At 39.0% G+C, this 17,706-nt stretch overlaps 2 protein-coding genes across 2 annotated transcripts in view; both read right to left on the bottom strand.

Moving 5' to 3' along the window:
* sh3glb1a (SH3-domain GRB2-like endophilin B1a) overlaps positions 1–2,287 on the bottom strand; it is a 9,791-nt gene extending 7,504 nt beyond the window's left edge. Inside the window, exons 1-3 of the mRNA XM_010783167.1 lie at positions 2,017–2,287; positions 1,430–1,571; positions 715–843 (exon numbers count right to left, since the gene is read on the bottom strand). Coding sequence (XP_010781469.1) covers positions 715–843; positions 1,430–1,571; positions 2,017–2,079 — 334 coding nt within the window. The 5' untranslated portion in view covers positions 2,080–2,287. The remainder of the gene's footprint in view (positions 1–714; positions 844–1,429; positions 1,572–2,016) is intronic.
* Positions 2,288–4,249: 1,962 nt separating this feature from the next.
* LOC104955777 (crystallin J1B-like) lies at positions 4,250–10,280 on the bottom strand. The gene is given in 10 exon segments (XM_010783165.1): positions 4,250–4,664; positions 5,374–5,513; positions 5,883–5,960; positions 6,586–6,701; positions 6,792–6,948; positions 7,029–7,121; positions 7,695–7,793; positions 8,582–8,761; positions 9,542–9,608; positions 10,187–10,280. Coding segments are annotated over 9 exon segments (1,035 nt in total). The 5' UTR covers positions 10,187–10,280; the 3' UTR covers positions 4,250–4,559.
* Positions 10,281–17,706: the final 7,426 nt, after the last annotated feature.

Genomic DNA, 17,706 nt, shown 5'->3' with positions numbered 1-17,706 from the left:
GGGGGGGTTTTTTTTTTTTTTTTTTTTTTTTTTTTAAATACTTTTTTAAAATTTTGTATTCAATGTTACAAAACAAAAATGACCATGTTCAAGTCTTAAAGTCATCCTGAGGCCTTAGTTTTGGTTTCAAATTACACAACATCATGTATGTGTTGCTTCTTTGGGGCTTGTTTTCATAGACCTGGTTGCTTGTTTCTCTCAAATCTGGCAACAGAGTGGGCAGGGCGCAGTGTCTACTTGTAGCAGTAAGCTAACAAGCTTTATTTTGTTTTGATCCAATGCTGCTGTGAAAAAAAGAAGCTATATCCATGTTGGATAGAATATCCAATTTAAATAAAAAAATAACCTTAAGGGACAACTTGAATGCTTTTTTTCCTCTTAATGCATTGCATAAAGATCGGATCGGGAAAAATCGGTATCGGCAAATTGTCAAAATCAAATGATCGGAATCGGATCTGGAGCAAAAAAAGGTGATCNGGACATCCATACCAACAACTAAATGATAATAATAACCAGAAGCTAAGCAGATTTCAAACATTTGACGCTCCTAGAATTGAGCAATTTTGAAAGGGAGGTTTGTCTTGGTCATCCAGCAAAAGGAGCGGGCTAAAAAAAGAAGATGACCTGTGTAACAGCCAAAGTTGAACATCATTCAACAGGAGTTTAATGTTGATTACAGTCTTAATATGTAAGGGCAATCAGTGGATTTCTCACCATAGGCAGTGCCAGGACCAAATTCACCCCCTGACTCAATCATGGACTGGCCCAACAGCTCATGGTTGTTCATTCGTGTAGGGGCTTTCTTCTCCAGTTTCTCGTACACAAATTCTTCTAGCCGGACATCTGCAAATTATAAAACCAAAACTTAATTACAAAGTCATAAGACTACAGAGGGGGAGCAGAACGTGGGCAGTGAGTTTGAGAATGAGAGTCCAAACAGCTTGCATTACGTTTGTATTAAACCAATACAGAAGATTCCATAATGAAAATCATAATAGGAAAAGGTTATTGCATCACATGGGTGAACACAGTGAGTCACAGGTTAGCATATCTGTGGTATGTTGTACTGAGGCAAACATGTAGAACAAATTCAGTTTGCATGATCCAAGACTGTAACAGCAGCTGGCCTGTCTTTGTTTTTTTGTGTCACTGTAATATGGCACCATGGTGTGATAGCAGGAGGATGCACAGCTGAGCCCACTGACTGCACAGATGTATGTCAAACACCACCACAGAGATGTTTAGCATTTTTTATGTGACCCCTTTTCAGTGGCAAACATATAAGAGACCCAGACATGAGGTTTGCTGGCTTTCGCCCCAAATACACAGGAACATAAAAGAGGGTACCTGTGCTACAAAACCCTCAAAGGGGGTCCAGTATGTCAGCATTGTGTTTGTCAGTCCATTCAGAGTCATCACAGAGTCTTACTTGGGTTGGGCTGTAGTAAGACTTCTGTCTGCTTCATAATCCTTTCTGTCCATTGCTTGGTGTTCTCAGCTCTGATCAGAAGATTCTCCAAATGGGCATCCAACTCAGTCTTTTCAGCCTGGCCAAGTTTCTCTTCTGTAAACTGTTAAAAGAAAAATATCCGGTAATAGGGTCCACTTTATTGTCTCGCCTGGAAAATTACACACCAACGTATTAAGAGATAAGGGCTGAGGTGTGGCGTAGCATGTTTGATAGCCATTTAACGTTAGCAAACTGTACAAACCAACTTGAAAAATAAACATTTTCCTAGCTAATGTTGTTAGCTTTATCTAATGGTTTCTGAGGCCTGCTTTAATAGTAATGTTGAAGGGTATTATACTATGTAATAAATGGGCCGAAGTGTCACGGGTTCCGTTTAAAAACACTATAGTACAACTTTGAAGAATATGGAATTCACTCAATAAATGGCTTCTTAGCAACACGGTAGCGTTAGCTGTTTAGCATGTGAGCTAACGCTACCTGACTGATAAAGCTAGCAGCTAACGTTGATTAGCAACAACTTCCAAGAATTAGACGGTCAAACTTACTTGTACCGCGCGGCTCAGGAAAGTACCGGCGTCTGCAGCTAACCGTTTAACATTAAAATCCATGACACCGTGGTGGAAATAAACACTTCATACAACAGATAGCTTGTCTCAGAGTCAAACTTTCATCCCTATCGAAAATGTCATTGAAGCAACTTTTTGTCGGAGTTCCACCCAGCTGTTGAACCTGACAAAGATAGTATACAGCACAAGAGAGTTCACACCCACCCGATTCTGACAACTGGGAGAAAGTGTCGCGCATGCGTATATTAACAATGGAAAAGTTGACACTAAAAAGGAATGTCACTAAACTAAAACTACACATAGGCTACTAGTTTTAGTTAGTAAACCAGCAAACGTCTGGTGTTGCCACAGTAGGATTGCAAGAAAAAGCATTCATGTGTGAGACAACGCCAGACAGTTTCATGTTTTTGGGAGATGTCAAGGCAAGAGAAGTATGTCCTAGTAAAACCCTACTACATGTTTGACTGTCATTTATCAGGTCCAGCCATTTATGTTCTTAATTAAGCCTATATCTATGGTCTTGACACTCTCCCCTGCTCAGGTGTATGTCAATGCAAAAACGGTAGCTTCCCATTTATTCTTCATCTTCTTTTAATGTAGGTTGGCAACTGGCGTTTTAGATGCATTACTGCCTCCTCCTGGAGGGTGGACCCTCATCCCAACACTATGAAGTGGGGGAAACATATCATTATTGAACTATATTATTTAAATATCTTAAACCAAAATATTATTTATATGAAGACATTAGAAACTTAAAGGATATTCAAACAACATTGTAATGGCACCTTGCACACAAATCATGTAAAGCACAATACATGGTTGGAAAATGTAAGCACACTGTTTTCTCTTTACTGAGGTTTCAGTTTATTAGCAGCTAAACACATATATAAAGATCTGCCCTGAACCCTTAACCTCACACCCTTGGCTGGTCACCCCTCATTGACCCTTTCCCATTGATTCCTTCATGTTTTATTGACAGCTATCAAGTCTAAATGAGAGTTTAAATTAAGTCATGCAATTTTTGGGGGGTCAAATAGCAGTCAAGATCAAATGCAAATCGTTAAAAACACCATTCAGATGCAACAGAACAACACATATTCCTGAATATCATCCTGGGACAGGAACAGCACACATTTCAATATGCATTACTACTATGCAGAGGAGGAGGAAGACACGGAGGACGAGTGGGAGTCTCATCTGTCCTCATAAGTTATGCATTTACTTATTAGCGGCAGTCATGGCTGGACTCCAAACTTTGCAATTCACATGAAAGTAGAGGACAAATGGTTCTACACTCAGGCTTCAAGGGACACAGGGGGAGATTATTTAGATCCTCCCCTCTGAATGATTTCCCCTGATTTTTGTACACCACAATGCAGATTTGGTTTATGTATCTCATTTACCCTGAGGATAATATTTCTAAATGTCTTGCAACCTTCCCCTCTTTCTTAGAAAATGTGTTGAGGGAGCAGACTTTTGGAAAAACAAAAACACTCTTCATGTCTGGTTGTAATTATGCCAGACAGCGCCTGCTACCTGCTGTGTGGGAGGAAGTCAGGAAGAGGGGGAAATCAAATGGCTTCCCTTCTGTAGGCTCATCGGCCGTCAGCTACAGCCTTTCAGTTAAACGATGGCTCGACATTTTATCCAACCACACAATTGTTCTTATGTTGGGTGTTACCTTAAAATGCTTTTGGTTTTCCCATGGGACACCTTCGGTAATTTGTTATTGACATGTAAATTACATAATGGGATTGATTTACAACTTTGAAAGGAATTAAAGCATCAAATATTCCCTGTTTGTTATACATTTCTGAAGAAGTAAGCTGTAAAACAGTGAATGGACTCCCATAGTAGCCTACACACTGCATTTTTTATAACCACACTATGTCAAAGATATTAAGGCTTTGGCTTCGCTTTATGCTTGGCTAACTTTTAGAATTGTTGGGGCGGGTGCTTTAAACACATGAATATGGAAGTCAGCACTTTTAGGAAGGCAGAACAGCTCCTTTGAGGGAGGAATCGGTTGCACTCTGGTTGTTCCAGCAGTAAATCTGTGTGTATCTGCTCTTTCACTCGACAACAGAAAACACTCAAGGGTAAGAGAAAACCAAAACCTCTTCAAACTTCAGCAAAAGTCGTTTTTTCAAGAAGACAGTGCTAGTTTTTTAAGATCATTAAACTGTCCACAAATAAGCAATACAGACATGTATGTTGGTGACATTACAATCTTTTATTTGAGACGGTTTCCTAAAATGCAGCTGCTGAGGATAAATGTATTTAATGTCTTCAACTCAACATCAAATCCTTGTACAGACTTTCACTTTCTTACATGATGCAGTTTTGACAGAGCAAATGGGTTCGAGTTTCATTCAGTACAAGACTTGAGAATGCGACTGTCATGAATCGTCGTGTCAAAGTACATCTGCAAGTCTATTCTAAAAAGTTTTGATTATCCAGACTCCATAAATACTTGATATGTGATAAAAACAACTGTATTTAGGGCAAAAATCAAAGCTGAACTACATTTGCTGACTCTTTTGGACCACACTTTGTGCTAGCTCCAGCAGCAGAGGATATCTGAGTGTCCTCTCCTTCCAAGACTCTGGGATCCCCTGGAGACCCGTCTGAAAACACATCAAGATGACAGCTGAAAGCATCGCAGGCAGCACAGAGCTTTCAGAATATCTGAGATCACTGTCAAACTCATCAGAAGAGTTTGACTACAGACAACAACAATACGATAAATTATATATTTGAACCATGAAGCAAACATGGGTAATGTCTTTGAATGATGTTCTGGCCTTTTTGATTGATTATGTGACTAGGCTAGCTTTCATACACTTAGCTTAGTATTATTATTGTCCTGTTACCATAGACTGTATATATAACAGCTGTTACACATGATTTGCATGTGTACATTATCGTGCCTTAATTAGGGCTTATTTGTATTGAATCATTTGGCAATTTTGTTAACAGATAATACTTTACTTGTGAAAAAAGTCCATCCCAGTTTTTAAAATTCTGAAGGGATATCTTCAAATGTGCTGTTTATTCATTCATAACCGGGAGATATTTTGTTTAATATGAATAGAACATTTGATTTAAATATTAAATCTCCATATTTGAGATGTTCTCCCATTTGTGCATAAAAATGTCTCCAATAATGGATCAATTATTAAAATAGTTAAATGGTTTGATTAGTCCTACATGTACATATAATATACAAATCTTTCAAAACACTTATTCCTTTCTGCTTTTTACCAATAAGAAACTCAAAACAGTTTAATTGATAATGACTATTTCATAAGCCTGATAGCTTCAGCTCTTCAATACCTGTGCCCCAAAACAGGCTCCAATGAAGGAGGCTCTGCTGGAGGTGCACCCCCCGCAGCGCATGGTGTCCCTGACTGCTTCATCCAGCTGCTTCAGCTTCAGGACTCCATGAAGCGCTCCCTGGAACGCATCGGGCAACACTACACACAAAAATTAAGTAGCAGATTGAGAAACACATGGTAAATAATACAGTAACTGATTTAGCTATAAAATAGGAATGATTCTAAGTGACAAATATTGCTATCAAAGAGCATGACTTGATATACTTTCGCAATATCATACTTGAAAAGCTCTGGTGAACTGAACATGTATATTAAGCATCTCAACCTTTTAGCCCTGTAAAACCTGAGACACTCCACTCAGCAGGAAGGGGAGGATGAAAAGAAAGGAGGAGGGGGAGTATTAGCCAGGAGATCAAAGGCTGGAGGACCCAAACGGATACTGACAGGGAGCACACACACGCCATGCCAAGTCCACAGACCTGGTCCTGCTGCTAGCGCCCGGCTCACCTCATGTGTTTTTGAACGCAGCAGGTATGAGCTGTGGGGATGACTTGGCTAGGTTGTCCTTCACCTGGTGGATATGCGCTGCAGAAGTGATACAGGAAAAGAGATAAGATGTATTGTTTAATGTTTAAACACTGGAACCCATTTTTGGCTGCCAATAACGCACATTATATATCTTATGTAACATTCTATTTTGATGTTCAAAGAAAAATGCAACAAAGACATGTTTCCCCCTTAGCATTTTGCGTTTCATGCTGTTTTGACCACATTTCCCACAAGTCCTCCTTGATTCTGCATTTTGTAACCCCAATCCCCTTTCTGCTTGTTTAAGGAAAGATACTAGAAAAGACAAAGTTCCTGCCATATCCAGAAAAACTCCCTCTGAACTATCGGTCAATACGGCAGATTTCCTTTTATTGCGTTGAGTTAAATGAGGTTGATACCACTTTAATATTGAACCATTGAATACAATATAAAGCTCAAAATCTTATAAGCTTAACTTAGTCAAGTAAGTTTAAATCTCACTAATGAATACCTCATAGACTCTTTTAAGTCTTTATGCTATAAGCTATGCTCATCAACCACTGGTAAATGGTGATCTTTCCATTTCATTTACCTCTTAAAAAGAAGTGGCTAACAAATATCTGTCAATAGTTTTTTTTTTATTTCATGACCAAGGAAGCTTTAAAGACACATGTTATCTCACCAATGACAGCCCGGTCCAGCTCCTGAGGGTTCTGTCTGTTCGGGTCATTCAAGTGAGCCACAACAGCATCCAGAGCATTAGGGTCGGGACCATTCAGAATGAAGTGCTCCAAAAACCTTGCAAAATTAGACGGACAAAAGGTTAAGTCTCCTTTCACTCCCTTCAAAATTATTGTATAACTCCTGTGCTTGACCATGTTCTCTTACCTTGCCGCAGCCAGTGTCACAGCCACACACATGTCATTGTTCTGGGTCACTCGAATGGCCTTCTCCACTTTCTCCAACATCTCAGGGCGGCCGGCGTACATGGCCACCACCGGAGCCAGCTTAGTGACCCCGTCCATCTGACAGTCCACATCACAGCCTTATAAAAACACACACACACAGAGATTACAATCACAAAACTGGGGATGTCTTCATGGACTTCTGATTTGTGATCTTTACCAGTTTCTTCTTTGCCAGCATCCACATTTCTGATGAATGCTTTCAGGCTCGCATTTCTCCATGGGCCATCTATGGGGAGGATTGCTTTGGGAGCTAGAAAATACAACAAAAACGCATTTTAGATATGATTTACGGCTTCATTCAAATTATATGGAATCTGAGAAGTGTGGCTGGTGCCAAGCAAGCGAGGGACAGGAAAAGCAACGTTTCCTTTTACTCTCTGTTGATGCAGTTCAAGTTTCTGTAGGTGGAGCTCTTTTCTTTGTCTGCTCAGCCACAGCTATCTCTGCCAGTGATGATGACACAGCTCTTCTTATATTATTCTAGGACATAAAGATGTCGGTGGTTTACTGTACCCAAAAGTGCCCTGTGCTGTCACGGTGCTTTACAGTAGCACTAGCACTGTATTTATATGATATCCTGACAGTAAAAAAAGCAGCACATATCCAAAGCTCTGAACACCAACTAAGAAAAGAGAAGTCTGACTGGATGGAATATTTTCATGGGGTGGGAATTCCCCCATCAGCTGGTAGGAAAAACATTATTCACAGTGTTATCAGACAGTAACAGAGGCTCTCACATCCTTTTAGGTTAGTTAGGTTGATGATTGATACATATGGACATCACATAATCTCCATTTACATAAAAGATGAACAGGTACAGTACCTCCTTTCTGTCTGTAAGGATCATTGAGAGGCAGGTCGTACACTGTTCCTGGACCAAAGAACTTGTAGATGCGCTTGGTCAAATCTTCTTCACTAAAATCTGCCAACACATGACATAGTGTTTCTTTCATAAAAAATAATGTTAAAAGTATTAAACACACTTATGTAATATCCTCTTTTATACAATGTACATAGTAAAAGGCAAGTGATCTGTTAAATGTGGCATATAACCAAAAAAAAGAAAAGAGAAGAAGATCATTTTCGAAATCTTAACATTGTAAATTCACTTATTCACTTTTTTCACAGATAAGTAGATGAGAAAACTTTAGCTTAGCTTATAAATGGGGTAGTATATAGGTAGTATTTGCATTTAAACCAATGTTGAAGTGCCCTAAACCTGAATAATTTATAACAACAAGAAGTCAGAATGTATAGTCTATGAGAACATGACCCAACTTCTCATTTGATTTATCATCTTTGTAAACATGTTTCTATTGAGCTCATGATCTTAATAATTAGTTTCAAGTATTCTTCAATACAGCATGATGTTCAGGGAGTAACCCTTATAAGAAGTCAGAGCATTTAAAGAGAACAAGTCCTCATCTTAGCCCCAGATAAAACCACCACTTATCTGTTTTAAACTACAGTTTGGTTAGCCGTTTCCGCCTGCTTGTGGTTTTTATGCTCAGATAAAATAATTATCTCAGTACTATTTCTTCATATTTCATGTACCAACACCGCACAGTCTTTTCTCAAACGTTTACTAGACATTTTGAGGGGAATCTTTGAAGTCTTTGAGATGCCATCAATTTATTGCTGATGAAAACAATGATACTCCATGGTTTTGGCAGGCACTGACAGGGTTTTTGGTGCTGCCTGTTTCCGTACCTCCACACTGGCTCAGGGACTCCAGCAGGACGTACGCCTGGTCTCCATAGCAGGTCTGCTCGCCCGTAGTCCTGCGGTAGAAAGGATTCGCTGACTGAGGCCGAAACTCCGGACAGGGCTCCAGATCAGAGAGAACTTCTTTGAGCGTATCAGGATTGTAGATCCAATGCATGGGCTGGGCTGTATGGGCGGGGAGCACACACACACACGAGAGAGAGAAAAATAGTGGAACATTCAATACTTTTGAATGTTAGTGTTTTTGAAATGATCTCCTGTATATACAGCCTGTCAATAACAGATAACATGGGAAGGGAAAGAGAAGTGTGTTGTGATGGAGCAAGTAAATAAGAAACACATGTGAAGCAGTCACCCAGCAGGAACCAACATTTTTTAATTACTCATTTAGTATGCATCATTATGCTGTGAATTAAGAATGATGTGGAAGTGAAGATAAAATCTATCATATTTAAGTGGTTTAATATTGATGATACTATTGGAGAAACTGTGCTTTCATAACGCTATGTGTGACGTCAACATGACTTTCATAAGACTGTGTAGACTAGATAGACTGTCCATAGATAGTCCATAGACTGTGTGGTAACCGCCCCTGGATTTAATCAGCATGTACAGATGTTGCTTAAAGACAATACCACTGACAATGTAACTATGCAACAAAAAAAATAAACTGTTAGGCGTTATAGCCAATATGAAATTTAAAAAAAAAACACTAGAAAGCTTTTTAAAGATATTTAACTCCAACTAGTTGTGAATAAAGGCGACATTTGCAACAAATAGACATGCGTATAACAGGAACCAGTTGAAGCGATATGAAAGCCTCATAAAATGCAAAAGGCCTGTGAATTGATGTGAAGTGAAGTAAGCAGATATTATGGAAAGTAATATAGAAAGTCCTGTAGCTGCAGCTGAGTCACAGAACTTGTATCACACAGTTTATCTTACCTGCTGCATCTGCCACTGCTGCCCCAATAATGGCGCCAATGGCTCTGTCTGCCAGAGTCGAGGCCATCTGTTTTCATTTCACACAGAAGTACAGCACATGCATGAAATAATGAAGATTTCATTGTAAATTAAAAATATATATATAAAAAAGAAAAACTTACGCTCTATGCCTGTAATTGTAATAATGCAATCCAGTTAAATCTCTCTATAATGGTTGGATGTTGTCTAGCAAAAGTACTTTTACACATTGGGTTTGAATTTATCCATGATGCATAATTTTTTTTAATTCAATATATCCACATGCCTTAGACATTGTTTTCTTTTTGGTCAATCAAGTTTGTCTGCATGTCATTTTCTACAATTTATTTTTTGTAGAAATCGAAGATAGCTGCATCAACACAGCATTTGATTACATAACTTCTGGTAAATATTAGAGAATTATTCTTACACATTGAAGACTAATATAACCTTAGACAGAACACACTTTATAATTTAGTCAAAGTTATTGTAATATGATCAGAATATTAATGTTTGTATACTTCCAATGAATACAACAGATGTCCTTGAAGCAACATGGTGCATCTTAATGAAGTACAAAAATATATTTTAAGACCTTAACAAATACAGACTTTTTTGTATCCTTACCTTCAAGCTTCTTCTTCACCTCTTAAGACTTGAAGTGTTGAAATATGTTGTATCAATGTCAGTTTTCTCGCAAAGGGAGGGTACCATCAGCCCAGTGATAAGCATCGACCAATGACAACCTCAAAAAAACAGTTTGGCACAGGATAGAGGCCGAAGAGCTGGTAGTGTAAATAGAGGTTATATAACATCTTTATTGGAGTAGAGTTGATGTGTAAGGTTCAAACTAATAAGAATCAATAGTATGAAGAAAGATGTTTTCGTATATTTAACAACTTAAGTGTATGACCTAATGATTGGGCTGAATGAAAGCAAACTAAACAATAATTCAGTCAAAACCATCATATCAACTTCCCAGTTGCACTTTGGTAATCCCTTTACATTCGACAGACACAGAAAGACGATGCACAGATTACACAGATTCGTTAATTGAGGGGGTGTTGCCAAATAAAGTACTTTTTATTAAATGTAATCAAAAAGGAAACTCAGGAAATGTTGCTGAAAGATACAAATCATTGATTAGAAAACAACCAACAAGAAATATTCAGTTAAAATGATCTTTATTGAACAAATTGGTTTACAATATTTACTTAACATGTAATACTAAAAGTCCATGTGTGCTCCCCAGTGCTATTCAAACCGCAAACAAACAGGGGAAATATATAAAGAAAGACAAACACTTGACTAAAAAGGCAAAACACAGTATTATACAAATAGCAAAAGCTAAAACTATTTTATAAAAGACAGATGCAAAACAGGCTAAACTAATCAAAATATAATAAACAGCAAAAACCAAACTGCAGCAGGTGAACCTAAAAGCAATGGTTAAATGAAGGTTACAGTTGCCTCACATTTCAGGTCTGCCCTACTCACCACAGGAAGAGGTTTTGGAACACTACTGAGCTTCAGGACAATCTGCAAGGAAGTAGTAAGTGAGCATGAAATACTAGCAGATGTATCCATATAATAAGTTATGCAGCCCACCTGTAACAGCGACCATGACAGCAGAGCCACCAGGTGCCTTTTATACTCTGCTCTAATGAGGGGAGGGGTTGGGGAGGAGTCCGGCCTTGAGCTGCATTCACTAGACATGCATATCAGAATCTATTAGGTAGATGTGAAGTTATTTAACTTAATTAAAGAACACATTGAGATGCGTTTGTAGACAGATCACAGTCAGAGGATCACTATATAGTTAGGGAAAGTTAGGTATTTTTTTGGCCATATCGTGAAATAATTTATTACCAATAGCTTTTTTTACCATATGTCCCTATAGGTGTCTAGTAACATCTCCCAATTTATCCACAGCCAAATCCTCTGGGAATCGCCTTGAGAGCCAATCAAAGTTGGGGTGCCCAGAGGGCCTGGGTAAAAATAGTGAAAACATTTTTTCTACCAAAAGTGACTTTTGAGATGTCTAACTATGGTTTTTTAGGGGTGCTGAATCTATTAGGTAGATGTGAAGTTATTTAACTTAATTAAAGAACACATTGAGATGCGTTTGTAGACAGATCACAGTCAGAGGATCACTATAGTAATTATGATTATCCATCCATCCATCTTCTCCCGCTTATCCGTGGTCGGGTCGCGGAGGTAGCAGTTCCAGCAGAGAGCCCCAAACTTTCTTTTCCCTGGCCACATCAACCAGCTCTGACTGGGGGATCCCAAGGCGCTCCCAGGCCAGCGAAGAGATATAATCCCTCCACCTGGTCCTAGGTCTACCCCTTGGTCTCTTCCCAGCTGGACATGCCTGGAACACCTCCCTAGGGAGGCGCCCAGGTGGCATCCTAACTAGGTGCCCGAACCACCTCAACTGGCTCCTTTCGACACGAAGGAGGAGCGGTTCAACTCAGAGTCCCTCCCGGATGACTGAACTTCTCACCTTATCCCTAAGGGAGACGCCAGCCACCCTGCGGAGAAAACCCATCTCGGCCGCTTGTATCCGCAATCTCGTTCTTTCGGTCATGACCCATCCTTCATGACCAGGTGAGGGTAGGAACGAAATTATGATTATGTAATGTTTAAAATGAACTCAAACCCAAAAGCACAACACAGATAGACAGAATGTTCAAGGAGGACAATGATTGTCTGTTTAAGATATATCCAATTAAANCCAGCCACCCTGCGGAGAAAACCCATCTCGGCCGCTTGTATCCTTCATGACCAGGTGAGGGTAGGAACGAAATTATGATTATGTAATGTTTAAAATAAACTCAAACCGAAAAGCACAACACAGATAGACAGAATGTTCAAGGAGGACAATGATTGTCTGTTTAAGATATATCCAATTAAACTTTTGACTGAAATATCTTGACAATCCATCTAATTATTGTCAAGATATTTCAGCTTAAGTTGGTGAAAAGTAAAAGGAGACTGAACAAAAGAAGACAAAAGAAAGAACACACTTATAGCTTGCAAGTGTATTGATTTGACTCAGCTTGCGTGGCATTTTGTCATACCACTGACCATTTGGAGATGCTTTCTGCAGCTGGAGGCAACAGTTCTGCTTTGCTGGATTGTTGAGGCCCTTCACAGACGAAACACTGGGGGTCACCTCCTCACCCACTGAGCTTGGGGCTCCAGCCATAGACTATTCCTGCTCACGATCATGTGTCTAAACTCCAGACGGTTTATAAAAACAACCCTTTATGTATCAGTTAATTTGCACTCGACTACTATACTGCAACGCCAGAGGGAGAATTACTATACATTTAAATAGCTTTCAAAGACTTTGTTTGTTATTTTAATTTGTTGTGTTTTCTCTTTTTATATCTTCCACTCCATTGCGTCAATCCTGATGATTCCCCAGCTGATCCCCCTGTTCCAGCTCTGATGCAGCCCTGAGAGGCCGGGCCAGGCTCCACTTATCCCTGCCTCTCATGGGTATCCCAGGACATTGATTTCTCTTCTTGCCTCCTAAACCAGCAGAATAGAGTGCCATGGGTAGGGTCATGTAATCAATAGCAGTTAGAAAACAATGAACAAAAGCTGCTGGGGTCGCCTCCAGTGTCACATTTGTCATGGTTGTGGAAATGTAAATATATTTATGCTAGTGTTTGAACTTGCTATGTGCACCAAAATCCTGTTTCAGGCGGACAAACTGAAATGTTCCATCAATAGAAGAACATTTGAATGAGCGGATTATGAAAGGACAGTCAAAGTTAATTTAATTTAATGGAGAGACACGTACATTCAGTGTCAGGTGCAACTGAGAGATAATTCTTCTAAGTCTGCTATAAAAGGAGAGCATTTGTATTCACTCGCAGGGGAAAAAACATGCCCTTCACAGAGGGGATAAAAGAGTGGCACAAATAGATCAGACACTGTCACCAGATCCAGTGACACAATGGGCCATGGTGGTGAGGCTCTATACATTTCAACCTGGCAGAATTTGCAGGAGATATTGAAGGAGTGCGGACAATGTGGCAGTGCCCGCATGTTCAGGGAGGTGCTTTGTTTGCTATGATCATCTTGCAAGATAGTCGGGAGTGGAAAGGATTCCTCTTTATGCCAAAACTTGCAAACCACAAGAAGGGATCATTTTGAACTGGACACACTTTCAGATGTACTCCATGTGGGGGGTTTCTCTTTCAGGCTCTAGCTTGGGGAAAAGGCAGCAAATATGACTAACCAGAAAGATAGGAAGACAACCCATCAATAGCATTGCTATATAGCTGTGAGGCACAACAGTGTTTTGTTTTCAATGCTAACTTCAGTTCTTGGACACCTGCCCCAAAAATGGGAATGCTATAATTCTAATGCTAAGCATGAATAACGTTAACCATTTAGCACGCTAGCATGATAATATTTGCTAATTAGCGCTAAACATGAAGTACAGCTAAGTCTGAGAAGGCTAACACATAGCTGCTGTAGAATGTCCTTGTGTTTTAGTTTATTTACATGATTTTATGTAATATCTTTTTAATTTTTGATGTCCTAAAATAATTCTATATCCTCTTATCGTGTGCCATCTTGTTTTTTCATTATCTCCAGTGACCCAATGAACATTTTATCTCTTATGTGATTATAGAAGCACTTTAATTATGTGCTGTGATTTTGAAAAAATACCCTGGCAGTCAGATCACATCTGCCATATGTGCCTAGACATAATCATGCTGTTTCCTGGAAGCTCACATAGCTAGTCATTAACAACTAATTCTGGTCTTATTCCAGGTGAAATAACCCAGAAATATGCAATCTGTGCTTTGGTGAAAATGAGTTCAAACATGCTGTGTTTTGATGTGTTGATTTTGCAATTTAAAAAAAGAACTCAAAATATCGCAATTTCCCAAATGCATGCTTGTGTTACACTTCTGTGTGTGTTTGCTTCCCCTGAGTCCCTGTACAGCATTTATCACAGGAATGCTGATAATTGCCTCGCTGCATGGTTGTCCTTCTCGTCTCAGAGAGGAAGCTGAAACTGGAGAAGGGTGCTTAGAGTATGCCAGCATCCGGCCGCTAGTCACCTCTCCTGTCATCTGCGCTATGCAGCCATGGTATCCGGTGTGAGGCCAGTGGAAGACAAAGCTGGACACTCACATCTAAGCCACACAAACTCCTTCCATTACAATCAGTCTTCATTTGAATACAATGTGGGTAAACAATAGAGTAGGAGCGACTGACATTCATCCAAATCATCTGCACAAATATGAAGAGTGGAAGTGGAGATGAGGAATTCTACGTGTTTACAGCTGCTCATGCTGGAGACTAATCTTCACAGTATTGTTTGCACAGGCTCTATATGTAAATGAACTAAATGTGTTTCATCGACATACATTATTTTTGTTCTGCGTACTACTGTTTTTCTGTAAGAATCCTTACTCTGCAATCTTAACATCTCTGTGAGTCTCATTTTTATCTGGAAAGGAAATTAATATTGTAGGTGTGGAATTCTGCTCTTCTTATCTCTCATTATTTCTGCACATGCCGTGAGAGGCGCCTCATGTAGCACTGTTAATGTGATTACCAGCACCCCTTGTGTTATACAAAGAGTTAAATGCTTTCAGATATTGGATTTCTTTCCTATTCCTGTTTTGTTATATAATGCATACCATTTTGTAACACATCTAGAATTGTCTAAATATATCATTTCTTTCTGCGCTGCTGCTGCTCTGACGCCTAAATCCCTTTTTGCATATCCTGATTTGGATGTCATCCCATTTACTCAGTTTTTATGTTGCCTTTTGCTTTAGCGTTGTGGTGATAGCCCAACAGGGATCAATAAAAACTTTTATTGCAGGTTCACTCTCGCTTCACATTTGTGCCTGGAAGCTACTCGCTGCAGTATTTTACTCTTACTCTGCAGCTCCTCTGGATCAGTTGGGGCTCAAGAGCATCTTGACAGTGACAGAGGAAGTAATTCTACTGCTTCACATTCTTGGCCACATTCTCATCGCCACTCTGTATGTTTGGGCTATGCTACGCAATAAACTGGCACCTTGTAAAGCTAAAGGCGGCTTGCGCATACCATTATGAACCAACATGCTGCCATTACCATACAGAGCCTAAGGCTGAACTTCAGGGAGAAACGCTGGTCTGTTGAATGGCAAGCATTTATGAATCCAGGCCTTGATATATTTATTTTTACAGTGCATTAGGCTATTTGTAAGTTACATTGATAATTAGCTTTCAAGGTGAGTTAGTTGGTAGATCATCCAAATGTAGAATGTAATTTGCATTTCCATTTAATAACAATTAAACAACAATTCCTCCATAAGTAAAGATTAATAAAAGAGTCTCTATCCATCAAGGTCAAGTGCTTTAACTGGTGGTGGCTGGAATAAATGACCTGGCCTCGTGAACTTCCAACAAATATTTAAAAATTGAATCTGTATTCACAAATTCATCAAAACATGGGAAGGATTTACTTCAATTGAGGGAACACATTATATAATGTGCACACAAATTAGTATAGTGCGGCCTTAATGCAGTACATATCTATATATATCTTTTATATTTCCCTCTGCCAGGCTCCACACATTACAGAGCAATTTAAAGCGTTTAATTTGATGCTCATAAGTCTAACCAGAGATGTCAGCATGCAGCAGAATCTGAGGAGAGTTTCCTCATTTATTCACAGAAGCAATAAGAGATAAAGCCAGCTTCAGTTGGACCATATATTGGCTCAGTCACACCAATCATGCTCTTAGTGAAATGATAAGAAGCCAGCATGCATTTGCAAAATCATTATGTTAGAAATGTTAATTCTTGCCTCTTTCTTGGCTATGATTGTGTGAAAATACTGTCATTAACACATAAATCTTTGTTCTCAAACCATAAATGCAAACATATTGTATTGGACAAATATGTAAATGTGTCATCTATAAATGGCAAGTTAGAATGGAAGTAGTGAAAACAGAAGTAGGTTTTGTTTACTTTCTCCAAAACAGAGGAAACAATTGAAGGGGTGGTAATCTCAAAGTGGAAATGGCTGTAGATAAGGACCTTATTGGTGTTTGATTGCAGAAAGTGATACCATTACTTTAATAGAGACAGTTTGGGGTAATAGGCTAACACAGATTGGGAACCAACGGGGACTTAATGGCTGTGTCATTTTGTGGGCTTCTTGGAAAATACAGTCAGTAAATCCAATTAAAAACAACTTTCCATACGACTATGTATTGTCCAACAGCCTTTTGGCGTCAAAATAAGAACTTGTTGCTTGAATTTAATTTCAAGACAACTCAATAAAGAAGTAATTCAGCTTGTATTGTACGTCTTTGATATTGGCAGTGTTACAGTGTTTATATTTTTTAACAGAACAAATTGGACTCAGCTAAAATGAAATTCCACTTTACCAAAAAGTAAATAACACACATCTGGATTTTTGCAACAAATATTCCTCCTGGACTAATGATTCACTCATGCAAATGTAAGGTACAGAGTTCTGGTAAAAACATCCGATATGCATCACTAAACAGGAGAAGCAGCCATTTATTTACATACGAAAATAACACAGTTTTAAGGTGTCACCTAACCTGTCATTTAATGATGCTGCAGTAAAATTTGATCATATAATAAGAAGATATACCATAATATACGTGCACAATTATACACTGCCTTTTACTTAATTCAATTCATAGGAAGTTATAAAACTGTACTTCATATACTTAAATGGCAACTGATGAGTTACAATTGGTTTATGATAAAGTTTGTTAACCATTAATTGACAAGCCCTATTTTTATAATCCCTGGAGTATTTGCATACAGAGAGGAACTTGGACATATTTGATCATATTAGCTGTACAAAATAACGAAAATGAATGCATACAATTGAGGAAAAGCATGTTTTTCCACAGCAGCATATTATGTGTTCTGTACTAAGTATTTAGTTGTTATATATTTACTGTAATTTCATATACTAAGAGCCTATGGATGACAAGCGGAAGAGGTGAGGAACTGTGTGAGGGGGAGGGAAGAGAGACATTGAGAAACACTGAGTGAGAGAGTGTGTGTATGTGGGTGTGTGAGTGAGAGAGCGAGAGAGGAAGAGTGCAGGGTGCGCTCCATCCACAGCCTCAGCA

Source organism: Notothenia coriiceps, unplaced genomic scaffold (assembly GCF_000735185.1).
Source record: "Notothenia coriiceps isolate Sejong01 unplaced genomic scaffold, NC01 NC01_scaffold00024822, whole genome shotgun sequence".
Lineage (NCBI taxonomy): Eukaryota > Metazoa > Chordata > Actinopteri > Perciformes > Nototheniidae > Notothenia > Notothenia coriiceps.
Note: the sequence above shows the minus strand (reverse complement) of the source record. Positions and strands in the feature narration are given on the sequence as shown.